Here is a 25914-nt window from a genome sequence, read left to right on the forward strand (position 1 = left end):
TTTCAGAGAAGAAGTCGTTTATAATGAAAAGAGCCAAATTGACCCCTTTTGACCCCGCCCTCAGGCCCCCAGGGGGGTCAGCCACATCATTTGTACAATTTTGAATCCCCACCCTATAAAGATGCTTTACCATTGCATTATGAGAGTGCTATCTCATGCTTAGTTTCAGAGAAGAAGTCGTTTATATGGAAATAGCCAAATTGACCCCATTTGACCCCTGCCCCTCAGGTACCCCAGGGCGCGTCTAGCCCCCATACAAATCTGTACAATTTTTGAGTACTCTCAACCCTATAAGGAAGCTCTTACCATTTGCATTATGGGTAAGCCAATCCCAATAGCTTGGTTCAAGTTAGAAGAAAGTTGCTTTCACCACCCCACTCTGGAACCAACTAACACACACAACAATTAGCAAGATTGAACCGCCTTTTCGCCCAGCCCCTCAGGCTCTCCTGAGGGGTCCAGCCCCTTCATTTGTACAATTTTTCTGTTATGTAAGCCACCTAAGCAGCCTACCAGTCAACTTTTGTTGAAAATGTGCGACCAGCGGTTATGGAGACGATAGTTCGAATTGTTGGACTGAAGACGACGGGAATTAGTAGGAGGAGTTGCGAAGGCAAGCGACCCCCCCCCCTCCCAGGACGCACCGGACGTTCGAGACGACGGAAGCCAGGACGCCACGGTGTCTTATCGGCATCATCACGCGCATAACCATTTTGGTTCCAACTTTCGGACCAGGTGAGCTAAAAAAACAAACAAACAAACAGACTAGCTCTAGAACAAAACTTTGATTTGCCAATTGGAACTTACTCAGGTCTCGATCCATGATTCGCAGGAAAGGTCTAATTTCATTGATTAAGATGCCTGCATGTATTTCAATCCCTTTATACCCTTATTCCGTTTAATATATTTCTGTTATTAAAAACAAAATGAAAAAAAAATACTAGGCTTACATCGAATTAACATTTCTCACTATTATGTATAAGGAAGCAATATACTTAATTTTCATTTGAACATAAGTACTAATTTTTGAAAATATCAGACCTGTTACAGTAATAATCAAAATGTAACTATTATGAGAGAGCGAAAAAAAAAGTTAAAAAAAAATTGAAATTAAATAATTGACCGATTTAAATTATTTACCATTATTGATGTTATCATTTTATCAACATTAAGTGATTAAGTCTATAATCTACAGAAAAATTATGGAAAACTAATCCCCTTCCTATTTTAAAAAAACCAACATGATTATTAGTGAAATCCTGAAATTCTATACCTATCCCGATCCATTATTACAATTAACAAAAATGGCAGACATAACCCTCACAAAATTTGGTGCGTCCATGGATAGTTACGCCTATTTAGTCATTTAAAGATGCTCCACCGCTGACAAATGGTATTTTTTCACTATTAAAAACAGGAGCAGAAGATTAAGTATTTTTCTTCTGTTACAAAAGTTACTTAATTTACACCATTACCGCCATTGAAAAGTTTGAGCTTCTAATTTTACTTCAAGTTGAAAATATAAAAAATAATTAATTGCATCCCGAAAAAATTCCGTGGCACTATATCCTATATGGAATAAAGTACTGATTGCTCATGCACCAAAGGCAAAATAAATTATTTTGTATTATATTTGTGTTAATTAGACATATATATATACGATTAAACACCAATTATTGTTCAAATGATGAATATCATTTATGCTCTGTCGGCGGTGAAGCATCTTTAAAATGTGAATAAATCAGTGGTAAGCAGTGATTGCTTTAGAAGTAATGATCACTATCTATAATGCACAAAAGGCAAGATGATTGTTTAATAAGCAACTTCAGCTGTAAAACACATACAACGTTACACACGTGAATGTAGCCCCATGACACAGACTGATAATTAGGACTGCTGATGTTGGTCAGAGAGTGTTCACACCTCTTTGTTTACTTCATTATCGGGCCAATTGGCCAGTGCTGCACTGCCTGGTATGTAGATATGGCTAGGATTGGCGGATTTAACCATATGGAAACGTCTGAAAAAATCTGGATCGGCCGATTTTTTTTTAAGGTGTGTTGCAAATTTTTTTTTTTTTTTTAAACTTTTTTCTCAACTTAGACAATTTTGGAGCGGGATTCCCGACAAACAACTGATTTATTTGGTGTGGTCGTAGAGTCATTCTAGTGAAGATAAAAAAAAAGTTACAAACATATTATAGGTATACTCACAGCAGAAAGTCCGTTAGCATAAAATTAAGAAAATTACACTTGATATTTGTTTCATATGAATTTTTTTATCATTGAAAAAATTCTATAAATAATATTTAACTTATAACAAATATATCTAATTTCTATCTACACAACTTTCTGTGAATAAATCGTGCTTATATAAATAACAAATAATCAGTGTAATTCAAATTAAATGGATAATTCCTTATGAAACACAAAACAAAACAAGGGCCAAACAGGGCCCGAATGGCTCACCTGCAATTTGGTAATCATGGAGCATACTTGAAGACAGAAGAGAGTCAATAAGAATTTCTATGAATGATCGAGGTAATGCCAGTTCTCTAGACCTCTTGGTTCTTGATAAAAAGTTGTTTAAAGATTTTAGCCTATTTAACACCTGTGACCTTGAATGAAGGCCAACATTATTCATTTGAACAAACTTAGTAGCCCTACATCTCACCCCAGCATGTCATAGGCCCAATATTACATGTACAAAATGTAGGTGTCTAGGCCTCTTGGTTATTAACGGTGGTCATTTAAAGATTTTAGCCTTTTTAACCTGTGACCATGAATGAAGGTCAAGGTCATTCATTAGAACAAACTTTGTAGCCCTTCATCCCTGCAATATATACTATAAGCCAAATTTCAGGACTCCAACTTTTGGAGGAGAAGTTATTTCATTGGAAAAGTTGATGCCGACCGACTTACTGTAATCACTGTAACTGAAGATTTCATTATGTGTACAGAATAGATCCAGAGCTTTTTTTTATAATAGTTTGTCACATGATATCATATAATATTACCATTGGGTTTAAGAATTATTCATTCAGCTGATTTTTTCCTTATACCAGTACTTAAATATATTAAAATCTCTTTATAAAGGATTTCACACAAATTCCACCTCAAGCTGAGTAAAATGATACTTACGCCGAATGAAAATGATCCCCGCCACAATAACCAGTATGGCCACTGCAGTCACTAATACAATTATGATCCTGATAAATAAAGAAAAAAAATATTGTGAACCAACTTTTTTCTGCGGCAAATACATTTCGTGTTTTCAAGGATAACAATTGTTTTACCAAAATTTGATTTTATGACTTGGTTCTACTTTACCTATGAATTGATCAATTTTGCAGCAATAAACTTTTGCGGCATCTTATTGCTTGAAAAATCTGCGGAATTTAATTGCAATTAAAAAACAAGCTCACGTACGTAATTGTTGCAAATAACACAAGTCCCCTGTAATCAATTACATTTTTAATCTATGGCAAGTTATTATTATTGCTTTGTTATATGTTATCATTGAATGAATTTTGAACAAATTCTGTTGATGTGTTCAGGTTAATGGCAAGAAACTAACATTTGTGAAACAATCTATTTTTAGTGACAGTGACCCTTTTAGTTGACTTTTGACCCCAATTCAATCCCAAAATGTGTCATCTCCTATGCTATCATTGTATGAAGTTTGAACAAAGTCTGTTGATGTGTTCTCAAGTTATCGTCCGGAAAATAATATTTCGTGAAACAATCTGTTTTTAGTACCAGTTAACTTTGAAGGTCACCTTTTCACCCAAATTCAATCCCCAGCTGATTATATATGCTACCATTGTGTGAAGTTTGATCAAAAATCCATCAATTTGTTTGATTTGTTCTCAAGTTATAGCTGGAAACTAATATTTTGTGAAACATTTTTTTTTCAGTAGCAGTGACCTTTTGTACATGAAGTTGACCTTTTAAACCCAAATTTAATCCCATGCTGTGTCAATTCCTACGCTATCATTGTATAAAAATTGAATAAATTCTGCTGATGTCTGAGGTTATTATCCGGAAACTAAAATTTATGAAACAATCTATTTATATTGACCATTGTAGTTGACCTTATGACCTCCCCAATTCAATCCCAAGCTGTGTTTTCTCATAAGCTACCATTGTGTGAAGTTGGATCAAAATCCATCGATTTGTTCTTATTCAGTTATCATATGCAAACCAAATCCGGACAGACAGACAGACAGACAGACAGACGGAGAAACTATACCCTAGCTATAACACCAGCATAGGACTAATAATGCATCTACCATAAATTAGGATATTTTGGATGTGGTCATATTTTGGCTTATTTGGCGTTTGGCATGAAATGCCAAAATTTAACATACCGAAACTTAAATATGCATTTGTTTGTTTGTATATTTTTTTATTAGGACCAATACATCCTATGTTATTGATCACTTATATTTAACAAGTACTCTCGGGTCATTAAGTAACACAAACACGTTATGTAAACATTCATTTAAGGTATATTCTATCAACCGGAAAAGCAATTCAAGTGTAAATGTTTCTTTCTTTTGTGAAAACATGTATAAAAGTATGTGATTATTAATCACTTGTATTGAAGTTTAATGCATTAACATGTTCACTGCTATTTATTTTCATGGTTTTGTTATTATAGGTCAATCAAAGGTTTGGAATCACACATTGATTGTATAACCTTGGGGCAAAATATTTGAAACTAAAGGGAATAATAAATTTAATCTTAAAGTATCTTTTAGTTCGTCAACAATCATTTGATATCTACAGTCGAGACTTCAATGTATGTCTGCTTGTAATTTATAACTAGATCTAAATGATTTTTAATTGAAAAAAAAAAATCATTTTATTTTTTTTATAATTATTTTTTATTTATCTTTAAAAAAAACAGGTAATTGATATATTTATAATGAAGAATAAATTAACAGACAATGAAAACAGATTTTTGTACAGTGATGTTGCGGATGAACTTGGACTGCCTTAAGTGATCCCCTGTCGTCTGTGACTTTTTGTGATGGTCCCTTGGAAAGTCACATAAGACAGTCTCGACTGTATGTTGGTGTTGTACTTACCACACAAACTCTGTGCTGGGCGTAACGGGTGCTTCTCCTTCCGTTGCGGTTTTTTCCTCTTCATCTAGGTTTTAACATATTGAAACATTTTGTTTTTTAAATCAAAATGATATCGCCCCAACACGAATGAGAAAATCTGTATAATTGTATTTGTTATAAAACAACTTATATACAATGCATATACAATACATATATTGTATTAAAAAACATCGATACTCATTGCACATCGGACAGAAATTTCCCCAACTGATTGGCGGGGTGAAGAGTCGTCAAGGGTACGTGACCCCCTAACACTTTAGAGGGGTTCAGTAAATTTTATTACGGTACAATATCGCGACTCTTGCCCTCGCTTCAAAATTTAAACACATCCTACGCAACTAAATTTACCATTTCATTAGCGTAAAAACATATATTACTTGTTGATTTTTGTATTAAATTAACCTAAATCGTTTTAATACTTCAAATTAAATCAAATGCATTTTTTAAATACGAGTTGCTTCCCCTTATGCCATTTTGAAAGTTGATGACGCGGTGAAAGTCAAACATAACAATTCAAGCGTTTCCTCAGCTGTTATAAACAAATGGAGGGGTTCATACCAACAATTAATCCTCACTCTACAATCAGTTAATTGGCAAAACTTTTAGGTGATATTTCAGCGAGAATGCACAGATGATCAAGGAGATTGCGCTTTAATGTTGGAGTAATGTTTGTGTCACTTTAGCTTGTGAGCTTTCAATATACAGTCAGTCTGGTGTCATGTTGAGGTTGGCCTTCTGTGCACTAGGAATGCTGGAATTATTGTTGATTTATGAATTATTCAGTATTATTCTGCAGGTTAATTCCTTATACAAAATCTTTCCAGATTCTGGAGAGAAATACATAAATAAATATGTAGACCTAGGCCAATTATTTTAAAAGCGGCGATTGTTTGTATCCAGCATGATTAAGTTTGATTTAAGATTCTTGACAAAACAAATAGGTAAAAAGATCTAATGAAACTAATCAATGTTTGTATATAACTTATAGTATAATCAGGTCCCCTCATGCACAAAATTCATATTACATAAATGTAACATATATCATTGTAATGCATAACAAATATATTTTTTAAAAAAAGGTTATAAAACTTGATTCTACCATATCTGTGCCTCCCACAGCCCCCTTGGGAGTGGGGGTCATATAATTCACAATTTTGATTGGCCCTATGCCTTAGAAGGTTTGTTCAAAATTTCATTGAAATTGCTTCGGTGGTTTTGGAGAAGAAGTCAAAAATGTAAAAAGTTTATAGTCGCACGACAGACGACGGAAGATGGACGAAGACGGACAAAAGGCATTTAGAATAGGTCACCATGAAACTTCGTCTCAGGTGACCTAACAATGCAATATGCACATGTACAACTACATATGAAGTTTGAGACAGATCCCTTCAGAATACTGTCTGAGAAATAAGAGGAACGCCTGTATGAAATTTTCAGGCGGATGACGCCTGTCATTAGGGCATCAGTGGGGTGGAAACCGCTTGTAAATTGAAAATTCCAGGCGGTATTGAGCAGGAGGCGTCATGTAGCCCAAATTCCTGTTCAGCGCGCCTACTCAATGGAGTGTCATTTACGTGTGATGGGCGTCATATTCAAGAAAAAAGCGTCATTTCCCGGAAGGAGACGTCATTTTTAATGTGAAGCGGCTGTCATATTTCAGAAGGAGACGTCATATTCAAGATTAAGATGGCATTTTCTTGTAGCAGGCGGCATTTTTATGTGATGGGCGTCATATTCAAGGAAAAGGCGTCTTTTTCTGGGAGTTCAGACAGCATTTTTTTTATATGAAAGAGGGGACAGTGGCGTCATATTTCTTTGGAGTTTTCTAAAATTGTTGAGAGAGCATTTAACTTGGACTTGGATGACTGATCAATTAAAGTCACTGATTTTCTACTTTAAGTGACTGGTGTCATTTAAGACAGATTGATCATTTGAAACTCACCAAAACCTTTCTTTTCTACAAGTTTTTCATGCAACAAACACAATAATAAAATGTTAATGGTGAAAAAAGTAAACATAATTACTTGAGAGTTGTAATTAAGGTATCAAGTGTAATGTAAAAGATCTACAGTATTCCCAGCAATATTAAGCCAAGCAACATAATGGAATTGCATTAACCTCAATTTTACTTGACATTATGGAGTATCAAGATTATATATCAATATACTGTAATACATGTACTGGGGTTGACTAACAATATCTAATCTAAATATCAAGTTTGTTGGGAAACTTACAGATATGATCCAACCAGAGAAATAAACATAATATGCAATCAGAGATTTAGATAATGTAATTCTCTGTTAACTCTTAATTCCATTACGTGTTATACATGTATAGTATAGCTATGCCCAGCATGTGGAAATGTCTACAGGTCAAGACTATTGGGCTAGTTATGCACAGTACATTGATCATGAGTCAGCACAGTCCAGTCTCAGCAACCCAGGGGTCAACATGCCATTAGTTAGGGGATCCAATGGCTTCTTAGGGATTAAATCTATGGTTTATTGGTTATAGGGCCGGATATGTTTTCCCCTAGCTAGTGTAACAATATCTAATGCACCACATTTAAATGATACTGATTGTCAAATAGCAGCAAAGAATAATGTATAAATTAAAACTATTTCTAAAAACATTGGCCTGGTTTCCCTGTTGGGCACCCCACACCCACTCCCTTCCCTGACCCATGCCACAGAACTGTTAAATCTCACAAAGCAATGTGATGAGCTTAATATGTAAACACAGATACAAAAAGGCAAAACAAAATAAAACAATTATACCATTCTCTGGAACTGTTCGTATCCGCAATTCACTTGTAACAGATGGCCTTGCGTTCTGGAGGAAAACTATCGCAGCCACTGTATATGCAGTATTTGGTGCAAGATTAGACACTTCTAGTTCGGTGAAATCACTGGCGGGATCTGAAGAAGATAAATAAGATGTATAATGGTTCTAAGATATAAAATGTTATGGTTCTTAAAGTTTTATTGTTTATTTGTCATCTAGCCTCAGTGTACATGCAGTAGAAAAAGAAACAAGATCCAAAATATGTTTTCATTTATTCTGTATGTAAATATATCACAGATTTTGTCATTTAAACTTACCTAGATTTTTTACCTGCTCTCTCAGTAAGGATTTATTTTGGGATTTATATATATGCACGGCTACAAATCCATTCTTGTCCTCTGGTCCAATCACATAGATAACTATGGTGGCAGAAGTAGATGTAATGTTGGTTACGTTCATCTCAGGTGGACCTGGCCGATACTCTGTCAACAAAATTTGTAAAACAATATATATATAGTTGTTATATCAGAAATGCATTTGTTCAAACTGTCATCATGCACCGTCCGTCGTCGTTCGCCGTGCGTAAACTTTTCATTCAAACGACTTCTTCTCAATAACCGGAAGGCCCAGGGTACTGATATTTGGCCTGTAGGTTGCTGGGATGGAGGGCTACCAAGTTTGTTCAAATGAATGAACTTGACCTTCATTCAAGGTCACAAGGTCAAAAAGGCTAAAATCTTTTAATGACTTCTTCTCAAGAACCAGAAGGCCAAGGGTACTGATATTGGGCCTGTGACATGCTTGGATAAAGGGCTACCAAGTTTGTTCAAATGAATGACCTTGACCTTCATTCAAGGTCACAGGGGTCAAAAAGGCTAAAATCTTTAAACGACTTCTTCAAAAGAACCAGAAGGCCCAGGGTACTGATATTTGGCCAGTAGGATGCTAAGATAAAGGGCTACCAAGTTTGTTCAAATAAATGACCTTGACCTTCATTCAAGGTCACAGGGTTCAAATAGGCTAAAATCCTTTAAACAACTTCTTGTGAATAACTAAGAGGCCTAGAGACCTGATATTAGGTCTGTGGCATGCTGGGATGAAGGGCTACCAAGTTTGTTCAAACGAATGACCTTGACCTTTATTCAAGGTCACAGGGGTCAAAAAGGCTAAAATCTTTAAACGACTTCTTCACAAGAACCAGAAGGCCCAGGGTACTGATATTTGGCCAGTAGGATGCTAAGATAAAGGGCTACCAAGTTTGTTCAAATAAATGACCTTGACCTTCATTCAAGGTCACAGGGTTCAAATAGGCTAAAATCCTTTAAACAACTTCTTGTGAATAACTAAGAGGCCTAGAGACCTGATATTAGGTCTGTGGCATGCTGGGATGAAGGGCTACCAAGTTTGTTTAAACGAATGAACTTGACCTTTATTCAAGGTCACAGGGGTCAAAAAGGCTAAAATCTTTAAACGACTTCTTCTCAAGAACCAGAAGGCCCAGGGTACTGATATTGGGCATTTAGCATGCTTGGATGAAGGGCTACCAAGTTTTTTTCAAATAAATGACCTTTACCTTCATTCAAGGTCACAGGGGTCAAAAAGGCTAAAATCTTTAAACGACTTCTTCTCAAGAACCAGAAGGCCCAGGGTACTGATATTGGGCCCGTATGATGCTGAGATGAAAGGCTACCAAGTTTGTTCAAATAAATGACCTTGACCTTCATTCAAGGTCACAGGTGTCAAATAGGCTATAACCATTTAAACAACATCTTGTGAATAATGAAGAGGTTTAGAGACCTGATATTGGGCTTGTGGTATGCTGGGATGAAGGGCTACCAAGTTTGTTCCAATGAATGACCTTGATCTTCATTCAAGGTCACAGGGGTCAAATAGGCTAAAATCTTTAAGGACTTCTTCTCAAGAACCTCAAGAACCAGAAGGCCCAGGGTACTTATATTTGGCATGTAGCATGCTAGGATGAAGGGCTACCAAGTTTGTTCAAATAAATGACCTTGAACTTCATTCAAGGTCACAGGGGTCAAATAGGCTAAAATCTTTAAATGACTTCTTCTCAAGAACTAAATGGCCCAGGATACTCATACTTAGCCTCTGGCATGCTGGGATAAAGGGCTACCAAGTTTGTTCAAATGAAGGACCTTGACTTTCATATAAGGTCACAGGGGTCAAATAGGCTAAAATCCTTTAAACAACTTCTTGTGAATAACTAAGAGGCCTAGAGACCTGATATTGGGCCTTTGACATGCTTGGATGAAGGGCTATCAAATTTGTTCAAATGAATGGCCTTGATCTTCATTCAAGGTCATGGGGGTCAAAAAGGCTAAAATCTTTAAACAACTTCTTTTCAAGACACAGAAGGCACATGGTACTGATATTGGGCCTATAGCATGCTGGGATGAAGGGCTACCAAGTTTGTTCAAATGAATTACCTTGACCTTCAATCAAGGTCACAGAGGTCAAATAGGCTAAAATCTTTAAACGACTATGTTGTATTGTACTAATAGTCAGATGACCGTTAAGGCCCATGGGCCTCTAGTCATATTCAACATTATTTGCTTGGCATGTTTTACAAAACGGCTTCAAAATATTTTGAAATCAAACTCTTGATAAATTGTGTATGAAACACTTAGATATAAAGTTTTCAAATTTTTATTTTGAATTCGTTTCGAAAAGATGAAACGATTAAACTTTGGCTTCAGACCAAATAAGAATCAAATCCCTTCATTCCTACAGAAGGATTTAAGAGTTTGTAACATTTCCTCTATTGGGCCCCATCACTCAGGCCCCTGGAGTAGACTCATTGTTTATGAAACAAGAGGCCCATGGGCCTTCACGGTCATCTGACTCATGGCACAAAACAACAAAGTCACAGTATAAAGTATTGGTTAACGATTAATATAAACAATACAAGGAACTCCTTAGTTGAATATGTAAGTTTCTGAAATAGGTAAATGTCATTTGTTGAACAAACTTGGTAGCCCATCATCCATATATGCTTGTAACCCATTCAAGGATTAATATGAGAAGGAGTCAGATTTTAAAGCCAAATTTCAGCAAAGCTCCCATTTTGGACCTCCGCCGTACTATCCCCTCGGGTCTTAGGTCGGTCCTAAGGTTGTCCTCACCTAAAGTTCCCCCTTCTGAATCAATTGAAACCCCTATAGACCAATTTTCATTGAGATCGGAGACTGAAACCTGAAAACAGGAAGTGGGCCAGTTGCCATCTTGCAATACCAAAATCTTTACAAAAATGTTTTCCTGTTGTTCGGCATCAATTAAAACCCCTATAGATCAATTTTCATTGAGATCGGAGACTGAAACCTTAAAACAGGAAGTGGGCCAGGGGCCATCTTGAAATACCAAAAATCTTTACGAAAATGTTTGCATATTGTTCGGCATCAATGAAAACCCCTATAGATCAATTTTCATTGAGATCGGAGACTGAAACCTTAAAACAGGAAGTGGGCCAGCTAACATTAAGAAAATTTGCCCTTTTGGGGCCCCACCCCTCAGCCCCTAGGAATCAGACCAGACTCATTTATATAAAATATGATTGCCCTTCCCCAATGATATTTCACACTAAATATCGATGAAATCCATCCAAGGATGAAGGAGGAGTAGGATTTTAAAGCTAAAATAAGAAAATTTGCCCTATTGGGGCCCCACCCCTCAGCCCTTAGGGGTTGGACCAGGCTCATTTATATAAAATATGATTGCCCTTCCCCAACAAGGAGCCAAAAAGCATGGCATTATCCCCCGCGCCCTGCAGTTGGAATAAAACCCAAATACATCAAAGTCAAAGTAACAATTTTTTAAGTATAACTTTAAATGCATGCAAGTATTGTAAAACTGTAAAAAAATAATAGCAGGTTACAAGAAGAAACTGCATGCTAACAGAAAAAAAAAAAACTAACATGGAAGGTCCGCAATAGCAAAAGGCACAACTAGGGCACTTGTCTGAGTTGTGTTGATATAGTCCGGAAACAAAAGGGAACATTAATTAGGAATTTTTGACAAAGTATTTCCATGGTAACAGAAAACATTCCGAAAATGGAAGGTCAGCAATTGCAAAAGGCACAACTAGGGCATTTGTTTGATGTATACAGAAAGTTTCAAGAAGCAGCGTTGAACGGTTTTGGAGTTATAGTCCAGAAACAAAAAGAAACTGTAATTTGGTATTTTTGACTAAGTTTCCATGGTAACAGAAAAAATTCCCAAAGTGGAAGGTCCAAAATAGCAAAAGCACAACTAGTGCACTTGTCTGATACATTCTGAAAGTTTCATGGAGCTGCTTTAAATGCTTTTGGACTTATAACCCGGAAAAGGGATCTCGGAAGGATGGATGGAGCCCAAATCAATTTCCCTTGCAAACACATTTTTTCCTTTGAAAAAAAGGAAGAAAAATCAAATACCGGGTTAAACATTTCAAAATAAAGCAGAGAGCTTGAGAAGCAAAAGAGGACAACACCATTTTTCAAATTCAATTTAGCCTACGTATGAAGTCAAAATATTTGCATTCTTTAAATGTTTTCATTAAAAAATACATGTTGGTGCTAAAATATTTTATTTATTTCCTCTCTATAATACCGACATGTTGCTATGGCTACATTTGACTTATTATCTAAAGAGATGGGAGACTTGGTGTTATTTTGTTATAACCTACATAAATCTACAGATCCCTTATTTCAGATGGTGAGCCATGCTTTAACAAGGTTTCTGTGTATGACCAGAGAACATGGCCCAACACAAGCTTCTGTCTGAGCTGGTATATCAATATTCCTCATATGTTCCCTGTCACCGTCTCACTTCCTACAAGGGCAGGGTCAATCTAACAGCTTCCTAAGTAACCAGGCATGTCTGTATCTGCCCACCGAAACAATCCCCTACACATATAAACTTTACTAAACATTGTTCTAACACTGTATTTTTTAAATGCACCATTCATCAAGTTTACTCAAAGCTAGCTGACATCTGCAATATCGCAGGGGTCAAAAGGTTAAATGTTTGTACCTCTCAATCCAAACTTACAAAAACATCATTATCGTTTTCAGATAAAACCACTTCACCGTTAACTTATCATTATAGCATACATATTTTTTAAGGCTCAGGATATAAACATTCAATGTACCTGAATTTTATCTGTCCTTCTTAATTTTTCTTTCTATTTTTTTTTTTTTTTTTTTTTTGCAAACAAAACGACTGGGTCAAAACTAGAAAACTAGGTTATAAGCCCTCCACAGAATAAAGGCAAATCCCTATGCCCCCAGACAAAAGAGAACAGGATGCTATAGGACAGACTATGTACAATCTGACAGATATGCGAGCAACACTATTTGCCTGCCATTTCATTGGGTCATCAGATTTAGTTTCATACTTTGGAATAATATTTATTACATTTTAATTTGTTTCCAAATTAGTGATTCATAATCTGTCTATAATGTTCAATGAGACATCTTGTTGACAAAATAATGAGCTGCTACAATCTAATTTTATTTACTGTTATAATCTTACATTGAAGAATATGTTATTATCCCAAGGTTTGAAGTATGTTGTATTCTGCAGAAATGTCTTTTTCTCAATAGCTAATAAAACAGTTACACATTATCATTATGAACAAAGAAAGAATTAAACGAAAAAACATAACATAAATGTTCCAGTGAGAAGTTACAAGTATATATCAAACACTAAAGTAACCCTGTCAATGTTGTGACAATGAAGACATTTGCCCTTGACAAGGTCAATTGGCTTCCGTGATCGACTGAGGAATGTATACCAGAGGAGAATGATTCTGCCAGACAATTGGTTGTATAAGTGTTGGTTTAGCCTCTCCATCAACCCTGTACCTGCCCCATCACAGTCCTACAAACGATTTCTGTTGTTGATGTAACAAGCTTTTAGTGGCATTCTCCCACAAATTCTCACCACATGCTGATTGTTTATAGATGCTGTAAAAACAGAAAAGGAACAAACTGAGAGGCATGTCTGACAGATATATTTGTTGATATACAAGTTCCAGGTTAAAATCATGCAAGTCTGAACCAAGATCTGTAAAATGGTGGTTGTCCTTGATGTTATGTACACCAAGCCTGAACCAAGATCTGTATAATGGTGGTTGTCCTTGATGCTGTGTACACTAAGCCTGAACCAAGATCTGTATAATGGTGGTTGTCCTTGATGCTGTGTAAAGCCAAGTCTGAACCAAGATCTGTATAATAGTAGTTGTCCTTGATGTTATCTACACCAAGCCTGAACCAAAATCTGTATAATTGTGGTTGTCCTTGATGCTGTGTAAAGCTAAGTCTGAACCAAGATCTGTATAATGGTAGTTGTCCTTGATGCTGTGTAAAGCTAAGTCTGAACCAAGATCTGTATAATGGTGGTTGTCCTTGATGCTGTGTACACTAAGCCTGAACCAAGATCTATATAATGGTGGTTGTCCTTGATGCTGTGTAAAGCCAAGTCTGAACCAAGATCTGTATAATGGTGGTTGTCCTTGATGCTGTGTACACTAAGCCTGAACCAAGATCTGTATAATGGTGGTTGTCCTTGATGTTATCTACACCAAGCCTGAACCAAAATCTGTATAATGGTAGTTGTCCTTGATGCTGCGTACACCAAGCCTGAACCAAGATCTGTATAGTAGTGGTTGTCCTTGATATTATGCACACTAAGTCTGATCAAGATCTGTATAATGGTGGGTGTCCTTGATGCTGTGTAAAGCCAAGTCTGAACCAAGATCTGTATAATGGTGGGTGTCCTTGATGCTGTGTAAAGCCAAGTCTGAACCAAGATCTGTATAATGGTGGGTGTCCTTGATGCTGTGTAAAGCCAAGTCTGAACCAAGATCTGTATAATGGTGGGTGTCCTTGATGCTGTGTAAAGCCAAGTCTGAACCAAAATCTATATAATGGTAGTTGTCCTTGATGTTGTGTAAAGCCAAGTCTGAACCAAGATCTATATAATGGTAGCTGTCCTTGATGTTGTGTAAAGCCAAGTCTGAACCAAGATCTGTATAATGGTGGTTGTCCTTGATGTTATGTACACCAAGCCTGAACCAAGATCTGTTAATGATGGTTGTCTTTATAGCTGATAAACCAAGCCTGAACCAAGATCTGTATAATGGTAGTTGTCCTTGATGTTGTGTAAAGCCAAGTCTGAACCAAGATCTGTATAATGGTGGTTGTCCTTGATGTTATGTACACCAAGCCTGAACCAAGATCTGTATAATGATTGTAGTCTTTATAGCTGATAAACCAAGCCTGAACCAAGATCTGTATAATGATTGTTGTCTTTATAGCTGATAAACCAAGCCTGAACCAAGATCTGTATAATGGTAGTTGTCCTTGGTGCTGTGTACACTAAGCCTGAACCAAGATCTGTATAATGGTGGTTGTCCTTGATGCTGTGTAAAGCCAAGTCTGAACCAAGATCTGTATAATGGTGGTTGTCCTTGATGCTGTGTAAAGCTAAGTCTGAACCAAGATCTGTATAATGGTGGTTGTCCTTGATGCTGTGTAAAGCCAAGTCTGAACCAAAATCTATATAATGGTAGTTGTCCTTGATGTTGTGTAAAGCCAAGTCTGAACCAAGATCTATATAATGGTAGTAGTCCTTGATGCTGTGTAAAGCCAAGTCTGAACCAAGATCTATATAATGGTAGTTGTCCTTGATGTTGTGTAAAGCCAAGTCTGAACCAAAATCTATATAATGGTAGTAGTCCTTGATGCTGTGTAAAGCCAAGTCTGAACCAAGATCTATATAATGGTAGTTGTCCTTGATGTTGTGTAAAGCCAAGTCTGAACCAAAATCTATATAATGGTAGTTGTCCTTGATGCTGTGTAAAGCCAAGCCTGAACCAAGATCTATATAATGGTGGTTGTCCTTGATGCTGTGTACACCAAGTCTGAACCAAGATCTGTATAATGGTGGTTGTCCTTGATGTTATGTACACTAAGCCTGAACCAAGATCTGTATAATGGTAGTTGTCCTTGATGTTGTGTAAAGCCAAGTCTGAACCAAGATCTATATAATGGTAGTTGTCCTTGATGTTGTGTAAAGCCAAGTCTGAACCAAGATCTGTATAATGGTGGTTGTCCTAGATGTTGTGTAAAGTCAAGTCTGAACCAAAATCAGTATAATGGTGATTGTCCTTATAGCTGATAAACCAAGTCTGAACCAAGATCTATATAATGGTGATTGTCCTTGATGTTGTGTAATGCCAAGTCTGAACTAAAATCTGTATAATGGTAGTTGTCCTTATAGCTGATAAACCAAGTCTGAACCAAGATCTGTATAATGGTGGTTTTCCTTGATGCTGTCTAAAGCCAAGTCTGAACCAAGATCTATATAATGGTAGTTGTCCTTGATGCTGTGTAAAGCTAAGTCTGTACCAAGATCTGTATAATGGTGGTTGTCCTTGATGCTCTGTAAAGCCAAGTCGGAACCAAGATCTGTATAAAGGTGGTTGTCCTTGATGTTATGTACACCAAGCCTGAACCAAGATCTGTATAATGGTGGTTGTCTTTATAGCTGATAAACCAAGCCTGAACCAAGATCTATATAATGGTAGTTGTCCTTGATGTTATGTACACCAAGCCTGAACCAAGATCTGTTAATGATGGTTGTCTTTATAGCTGGTAAACCAAGCCTGAACCAAGATCTGTATAATGGTAGTTGTCTACAATGTTGTGTACACTAAGCCTGAACCAAGATCTGTATAATGGTGGTTGTCCTTGATGTTATGTACACCAAGCCTGAACCAAGATCTGTATAATGATGGTTGTCTTATAGCTGGTAAACCAAGCCTGAACCAAGATCTGTATAATGATAGTTGTCCTTGATGTTGTGTACACCAAGCATGAACCAAGATCTGTATAATGGTGGTTGTCCTTGATGTTATGTACACCAAGCCTGAACCAAGATCTGTATAATGATGGTTGTCTTATAGCTGGTAAACCAAGCCTGAACCAAGATCTGTATAATGATAGTTGTCCTTGATGTTGTGTACACCAAGCATGAACCAAGATCTGTATAATGGTGGTTGTCTTTATAGCTGATAAACCAAGCCTGAACCAAGATCTGTATAATGGTAGTTGTCTACAATGTTGTACACTAACAAGATCTGTATAATTGGTTGTCCTTGATGTACTGAACCAAGATCTGTATAATGATGGTTGTCTTATAGCTGGTAAACCAAGCTGTATAATGATAGTTGTCCTGATGTTGTGTACACCAGCATGAACCATCTGTATAAGTTATGTACACCAACCTGAACCAAGATCTGTAATGATGGTTGTCTTATCTGTAAACCAAGCCTGAACCAAGATCTTATAAATACACCAAGCATGAACCAAGATCTGTATAATGGTGGTTGTCTTTATGCTGATTGATCTGTATAATGGTAGTTGTCTACAATGTTGTGTACACTGTCTTTATAGCTGATAAACCAAGCCTGAACCAAGATCTGTATAATGGTAGTTGTCCTTGATGTTGTGTACACCAAGCATGAACCAAGATCTGTATAATGGTAGTTGTCCTTGATGTTAAAAAATGGTAGTCCTTGATGAAGACAATGCTCACTCTCTTGGAGCACCTGTTTCAATTACCATTGTTTCTTTCAGGAATCTAGGTACAAATTTCAACCAAGTCAGCAAGTATAATATACACGTGTCACTTTAAAAAAAAATTTACAATACCACTTGTAAGAGTTCCAAGATAAAATTTAAATTTGCCTGGGTAAAATCTAGATTTTGTTTTGTCCTGGAACAACTGTTCTTTTCCCCCCCGAGTACTGTATTTCACCGCAAATAAGACCCCCCTCCCAGAGAAGAAATAAAGGTCAAAAGTGGTGAGGGGTCTTATTTGCGGACAACAATATTTTAACTGATTTATGCTCCTGTATAAACATTTTTGCTGTCACTTCATAATTAGTTGTTGCTTTTGGTTTCACCAAAGTACTTTTAATATGAACTGCCCCATGACTAAAGAATCTGCAGAACTGCATTCCTCTGGTATGTTTTCCCAGAAATAGAACCATGAATCATTGTGCATCAGTTTCCATGTCAATATTTTGAGGAGGCGACACATTAGTGTAACCTCTTCAAATCTATACAGCTTTCCGTGTAAAAAACCCGACAGAGAAACTCGTTCACCTAAATCAAGTGATGTTTGGTGAGAATCACCAGAAGGAAGAGCCACTTGTTCTGATGTAAACAAGTCTTCTTGACTCGGAAATTATCTAATTAAATCACCGCCAGCACATCACTCTGTACTCTTATTGGTCATGCTGGCAGCGCATCCCAACTAAATGTACTTTCTAAGGCAATAATGTCATTTGCATCATAACCAGCTATGTAACAATAAATGTTAATTTGGTTTGAGTGGGAGATATGTTCTTACGTTGAAGTCTATTGTGGCCAAGTCTGTTTTATGAGCAGCTGTTATAAGGAGAATATATTCCAGCACTAAATCTATGAATACCTCAAACCAAAACTGACAATAGTTTTCATATAGTTTTACATGAAATAACTTTAGAAGGATAACTTCAAATATTCACGCTTATAAAAATTTTCAGTTAAAATATGATGATGTACGTACATTATCTTCAGAACCAGATAAAACCATTAACTGTAAATTTTGAAAATTTGATATGAGGAAATGTTGTGTGTTCACAATGCTTTTTATCAGACTTTATGTGGAAAATGAAGATCATAAACCACGAAATTTGTAGCTTTCCAGAATCACAAACTATAATTCAATTAAGGCCATCCTCCCTGACAAACCTACAGCCTGGAGATTTATTTCCTATGTTAATTTGTAGGTCGGTAGTTTTTACATTAAAAAGTCTTGGCTATGACACATGAAGAGCTATAAACTTCACTAATGGAAGTGAACCTGGCTGACACCAACAGGCCAGTCACCAGTCACTTAGAAACTTACACTAAAATTACAACATTGGTGAATAAGGTCAACTTACTTACAACATGTCAAGGTCAAATTTCACCTACTGACAGGGTCACATACCAAGTAAGAATTTTATATTAAACAAATACACTTGATCTTCAGCCAGAAACAACATTTCTAGTATCATCAAATATTGTTTTCTATCTCTAGTATCATCGAATATTGTTTTCTATCTCTCTAATATCATCAAATATTGTTTTCTATATCTCAAAATGGAAATTTTGATAATTTATTACTTTAACATGTAATTTAAATGAATTGAAAATGACAATTTCTGCATATTTCTCATTTGATTATTCATAAATGTCTGATGAATATATATTATATCACAATATTTATCATTTTGATAATTTAGTTACTATGTCATTTTTTATAAAAGGAGTAAATATTTTTCTCATCTATCTACAATCTGTCACTCCATCACACACTGGTGTAAAAAGGTGTTAACATCTCTGACTGGTATCAGGCACCAAGGTCAATCAAAGTCAAGGTCACTGAGCCAACTACTGACCTCCACATTGATGTATAACCAATTCCTCATCATCTTTGATGAAATGATACATATTTTTTTACATGAGTTTAGGAGGAGAGTTATAGTTGTTTAACATTTTACAAATATTCTCCAAATATCCCAACATATTGCCAGGGTTGGAGAAGGTCAGTCTGTAACATGTTTGTGAGATGGTAATCATGAGCACTATTTTTACATGCAAATCCCAAAGTAAACCCAGCTTATCTTTGTTACTGCACATTAATGTAGCAGCATGTCGTGTCTGATCCCTTAGACGTACAAAACTCCACTACAGGAAGTGCAGTCTATCCCGTCCACACTAACAGGAAGTCCGCTGATACCAAGTCTTAACATTTATCTCTTACATACAAAAGCTGTGTACATACAAACACACACTAAGTCTCTTGGATGTATTCCACCATGTAGAACTGTTTAACAGCAATATATGTCAACTGTTATATGTCTCCCTGGGGTGTGGCCTAAAACTTACCAATATATAATTGGAAGGTTAACAAGGAGCCGCAAAGCTTGGCATTATCCCCCGCGCCCAGTTGTGTATGAAAGCTCAAACATAAAATAAATGAAGCTCATTGTAACTAAGAGTTTAAATCTTGATATTGTCATCCATGTAGGTTTAACTATTTGAACAGAGCTTAGTATTGTCCTTGAATAAATTCATACAACAATATATCCGCTCTCCAGTAACATGACATTTAAAAGAATAATTTAAAAGATCATGTACAGAAAGTTTCGTGAAGCCAAGTTGAACGGTTTTTGAGTTATAGCCTGAAATAGAAAGGAAACTTTAATAATATGGTATTTTTAAATAAGTTTCCATGGTAACAGAAAAATTATTGAAAATGAAAGATTCCCATTAGCAAAAGGCACAACTAGAGCACTAGCCTAACATGTACAGAAAGTTTCCTGTAGCCAAGTTGAACGGTTTTTGAGTTATAGCCTGAAATAGAAAGGAAACCTTAATAATATGGTATTTTTAAATAAGTTTCCATAGTAACAGAAAAAGTATCGAAAATGAAAGGTTCCCATTAGCAAAAGGCACAACTAGAGCACTAGCCTAACATGTACAGAAAGTTTCGTGTAGCCAAGTTGAATGGTTTTCGATTATAGCCCGGAATAGAAAGGAAACTTTAATAATATGGTATTTTTTAATAAATTTCCATGGTAACAGAAAAAGTATTGAAAATGGAAGGTTCCCATTAGAAAAAGGCACAACTAGAGCACTAGCCTAACATGTACAGAAAGTTTCGTGTAGCCAAATTGAACGGTTTTCGAGTTATAGCCCGGAATAGAAAGGAAACTTTAATAATATGGTATTTTTGAATAAGTTTCCATGGTAACAGAAAAAGTATCGAAAATGAAAGGTTCCCATTAGCAAAAGGCACAACTAGAGCACTAGCCTAACATGTACAGAAAGTTTCGTGTAGCCAAGTTGAACGGTTTTCGAGTTATAGCCCGGAATAGAAAGGAAACTTTAATAATATGGTATTTTTTAATAAGTTTCCATGGTAACAGAAAAAGTATTGAAAATGGAAGGTTCCCATTAGAAAAAGGCACAACTATAGCACTAGCCTAACATGTACAGAAAGTTTCGTGTAGCCAAGTTGAACGGTTTTCGAGTTATAGCCCGGAATAGAAAGGAAACTTTAATAATATGGTATTTTTGAATAAGTTTCCATGGTAACAGAAAAAGTATCGAAAATGAAAGGTTCCCATTAGCAAAAGGCACAACTAGAGCACTAGCCTAACATGTACCAAAGTTTCGTGTAGCCAAGTTGAACGGTTTAGGAGTTATAGCCCGGAAACGATACTCGGACGGACGGACGGACGGACGGACGGACGGACGCACGCACGGACGGACAGAGCCCAAATCAATATCCCCCGCAAATGCGTTTCGCGGGGGATAATAATGTTTCACACCAAATATGGATGAAGGAGGAGTAGGATTTTAAAGCTAAAATTAAGAAAATTTGCCCTTTTTTGGCCCCATCCCTCAGCCCCTAGGGGTCGGACCAGGCTCATTTTTATAAAATATGATTGCCCTTCCCCAATAATGTTTCACACCAAATATGGATTTTATTTGTTTATTTGTTTTTAGTTTTACGTCCTATTAACAGCCAGGGTCATGTAAGGACGTGCCAGGTTTGTTGGTGGAGGAAAGCCGGAGTACCCGGAGAAAAACCACCGACCAGCGGTCAGTACCTGGCAACTGCCCCACATGGGATTCGAACCCGCATCCCAGAGGTGGAGGGCTTGTGGTAATATGTCGGGACATCTTAACCACTCGGCCACCGCAGCCCCCCAAATATGGATAAAAAAATCATGTATGGATTTTATCCAAATATGGATAAAATCCATACAAGGATGAAGGAGGATTAGGACTTTAAAGCGTAAAATAAGAAAATTTGCCCTTTTGGGGCCCCGCCCCTCTGATCCTAGGGGTCGGACAAGGCTCATTTATATAAAATATGATTGTCCTTCCCAAATGATGTTTCAAACCAAATATGGATGAAATCCATCCAAGGATGAAGGAGGAGTAGGCTTTTGTATAAATAGTCTTACGCACGACGCACGGCGCAAGGCGGACGTCGCACGACGACGGACAAAATACGATGACAATAGGTCATCCTGACCTTCGGTCAGATGACCTAAAAATGGTTCCCCTTCACCCAAGGAAGCTTCAGGCCAAATTAGAACAAAATCCCTTCAATCCTACAGAAGAAGGATTAAAAAGAATTTGCTATATTTCCCCTATTGGGCTCTGCCCCTCAGGTCCCTGGGGGACCAGGCCCACTGTTTATACAAGATTGGTTCTCCTTCACTCAAGGAAGCTTCAGACCAAATTAGAACAAAATCCCTTTATTCCTTCATAAGAACGATTTAAAAGAATTTGCTATATTTCCCATATTGGGCCCCACCCCTCAGGTTTAGACACTTCTAGTTCGGTGAAATCATTGACGGGATCTGAAGAAGATAAATAATATGCATAATGGTTCTAAGATATAAAATGATATGGTTCTTGAATATTTCAAATGGTTTTAGAAAGTTTTATATGGTTCTTGAATATTTCAAATGGTTTTAGAAAGTTTTATTGTTTTTTTTGTCATCAGGCCTCAGTGTACATATTGAAAAAGAAACAAGATCCAAAATATGTTTTCATTTATTCTGTATGTAAATATATCACAGATTTTGTCAGTAAAACTTACCTAGATTTTTTACCTGCTCCCTCAGTAAGGATTTATTTTGGGATTTATATATATGCACGACTACAAATCCAATCTTATCCTCTGGTCCGATCACATGGATAACTAGGGTCGCAGAAGTAGATGTGATGTTGGTAACCTTCATCTCAGGCGGGCTTTCCTGCAACACTGTCAACAAAATGTGTAAAACAATATATATATAGTTATTATATCAGAAATGCATTTTCATATTCAACATTATTTGATTGGCGTGTTTTACAAAATTGATTTAAACTATTTTGAAATCAAACTCTTGATAAATTGTGTATTAAATACTTACATATAAGGTTTCCAACTTTTTCATATTGAATCTGTTTTGTAAAGATGAAACGATTAAACTGTGGCTTTAGACCAAATTAGAATCAAATCCCTTCATTCCTACAGAAGGATTTTAAAGAGTTTGTAACATTTCCCCTCTTGGGCCCCCTCCCTCAGGCTCCTCGGGTACATACCCATCCTTTATGAAAAATTGATTCCCCTTAATTCACCCAAGTAAGCTAACGAACAAATTAGAACAAAACATCTTCATTCCTACAGAAGAAGGATTTAAAAGAATTTGCTATATTCCCCAATTGGGCCCCACCCATCAGGCTCCTGGGGGACCAGACCTATCATTTACACCGATTGCTTTCCTTTCACCAAGGAAAGCTTCAGACTAAAGGTCAAAATCCATTCATTCATTTATGACTAGTAGAGATGTTTGTGAAAAGTTGACGGACGACGGACGCTGCGCCACGACATGAGCCCCATAGTATTAATTGCAATGGTTACAACTGTAGGCGATCGACACCCCTACTAACAACTATACCATTCTCTGGAACTGTTCGTATCCGCAATTCACTTGTAACAGATGGCCTTGCGTTCTGGAGGAAAAGTCTTGCAGCCACTGTATATGCAGTATTTGGTGCAAGATTAGACACTTCTAGTTCGGTGAAATCATTGTCGGGATCTGAAGAAGATAAATAATATGCATAATGGTTCTAAGATATAAAATGATATGGTTCTTGAATATTTCAAATGGTTTTAGAAAGTTTTATTGTTTTTTTTTGTCATCTAGCCTCAGTGTACATATTGAAAAAGAAACAAGATCCAAAATATGTTTTCATTTATTCTGTATGTAAATATATCACAGATTTTGTCATTAAAACTTACCTAGATGTTTTACCTGCTCTCTCAGTAAGGATTTATTTTGGGATTTATAAATATGAACGTCTACAAATCCATTCTTGTCCTCTGGTCCGTTCACATGGATAACAAGGGTGGCAGAACTAGATGTAATGTTGGTTACGTTCATCTCAGGTGGACTTGGCTGATACTCTGTCAACAAAATTTGTAAAACAATACATTTAAAATTATTATATATATAGTTATTACATTGGAAATGCATTTTCATATTCAACATTATTTGTTTGGCATGTTAAACATTACCTTATACACTGTATATAAGTATTTAATAGGTAATTTATCGAGTTTGATTTTTAACTATTTTGAATCATTTATAAAGATGAAGCAATTAAACTACAATTAAACTAATATTGAAATGTGACTGATTGGAATACAAAAGGCTAAGTAATAAAGGCTGCTTTAGAAAACATGTCCCGAATTTATATTATTATATATATACTTCATGAAAAATCATAATTGAGCGAGTTATGAAATTATACATTATTTCATAACTGAATGAAATATAATTAGTCTATCTTATAAATTAATAAACACATGTATACAGTATTCGACCTAATAAGCGCCATGTCCCTTTAAGCGCCCCTCCCTCTTTTTGAGGCCTCGATTTCAATTGCCCAGGCATCAATAAAGACCAAAGCTACACAAAAATGTATAGATTTCCAATACAATTTTGTCCTATTAGCACCTTTTGATTCTTTTTAATTTGTATACGCCCTGGGCGCTTATTGGGTTGAATACGGTATGTAATTAGTGATTGGTGCCAAGTACAGCTAAGTTAGAACTGTGATTAGTGCCAAGTACAGATAAGTTGGAACTAAGTTGGTGTTAGATTAACTTGTGCTTGGACATTAGATGCTAATTCATTTATATAGCAAGCAAACATGAAACATCAATATAACTAATAATTAGTTTCACATATAGGGATTGAATGTATTTTTCTAATTTTCATAGCGGCTATGAATAGCAGAAGCTATCTACATATCCCTTGGAGCGTGTTACATTCAATCCATATAATAACATTAGAATAATTTATGAAAATAAAATTGTTGAAAGGTTATTGTATTACATTTAAAATTTTTATACCCATATACGACGAGAAACAAGATTAATGGAACAGCTGGATGACAAAGTCGCATTTTCAAGCTTCCGCCTTCCGGTCAACCATTTTTTGCAAATGACAACGATAAACACAAAATATAGTTAAAATAAGATTTGATTGACTTATTACAGTAAACCTTAGTTGATTCTTTATCAAGAAACAACATTTTAAATATTACACATTAAAATATTCTGGGGGACTATTTTTTAATTGATACGAAACTGGTGTGATGTTTGAAAACAGCTGATCGATGCACGAGAATCGTTGTATTCATAGTGTATTGATAGTGTTTTCATAGCAAATGTTTGTTTTCATCAGTTGGTTGATTTTTATAGTGACGAAACACACAGAATGTAAATATAAGATTATGTATACAAGTCACGTATATAATTTCAATGTCAAATACCTGTTGGACGGGTTGTTGTAATTTTAGTCGTAACTCCAATACGCTGCTGACCACATTGTCGGTTTGGATCTCCATCTCTGCACCTGATTATGGAAGATAGGCATATTTATTAAAATGGCCTTATCAGAAAGCAAGTTTAAGTTCTTGCGAGGTAAATGTACAAAGAATCAAACTCCTTAATAAGAATCTGAATTCATGTTAGATACATTGCAGGCGACTTCTTTTGTGTATTAAAAAATTCTGATGACATATCAGTGGCATATGTCCTGGATTATTGTCATGTGATGGACATATCTATCAAAACTTTATCACAAAATATAAAATTTTGACACGTTCAATACAAAACTTTTTTTATCATTGTTGAAATGTTGTAAATTACAGTAGTAACTTTAAATAAACCATTGCCTGATAATGTTGAATTTGATACAATCTCCTTCTGAATTTTCTATGTAGTTCTTGGGACAGGTGCACATACCTAAAAATAAAAAAATAAAAATTGAAATATTTAATGAAAACTGTCGCCTATTTGGCATTATATTTACATCTGATCTCTCAATT

The 25914-nt window shown here is 36.1% G+C and overlaps 1 protein-coding gene across 2 annotated transcripts in view; it reads right to left on the reverse strand.

Annotated features, from left to right (window-relative positions):
• LOC138318421 (uncharacterized) overlaps positions 1-25914 on the reverse strand; it is a 72525-nt gene that overhangs the window by 18938 nt on the left and 27673 nt on the right. For both annotated transcript variants that reach the window (XM_069260760.1, XM_069260768.1), the window contains 9 exons: positions 25762-25831; positions 25357-25439; positions 23819-23983; positions 23475-23615; positions 22631-22795; positions 8233-8397; positions 7909-8049; positions 5093-5156; positions 3141-3208 (listed from right to left, as the gene is read on the reverse strand). In XM_069260760.1, the coding sequence (XP_069116861.1) occupies positions 3141-3208; positions 5093-5156; positions 7909-8049; positions 8233-8397; positions 22631-22795; positions 23475-23615; positions 23819-23983; positions 25357-25439; positions 25762-25831 (1062 nt within the window). The remainder of the gene's footprint in view (positions 1-3140; positions 3209-5092; positions 5157-7908; positions 8050-8232; positions 8398-22630; positions 22796-23474; positions 23616-23818; positions 23984-25356; positions 25440-25761; positions 25832-25914) is intronic.

Source organism: Argopecten irradians, chromosome 1, assembly GCF_041381155.1.
Source record: "Argopecten irradians isolate NY chromosome 1, Ai_NY, whole genome shotgun sequence".
NCBI classification, from domain to species: Eukaryota; Metazoa; Mollusca; class Bivalvia; order Pectinida; family Pectinidae; genus Argopecten; species Argopecten irradians.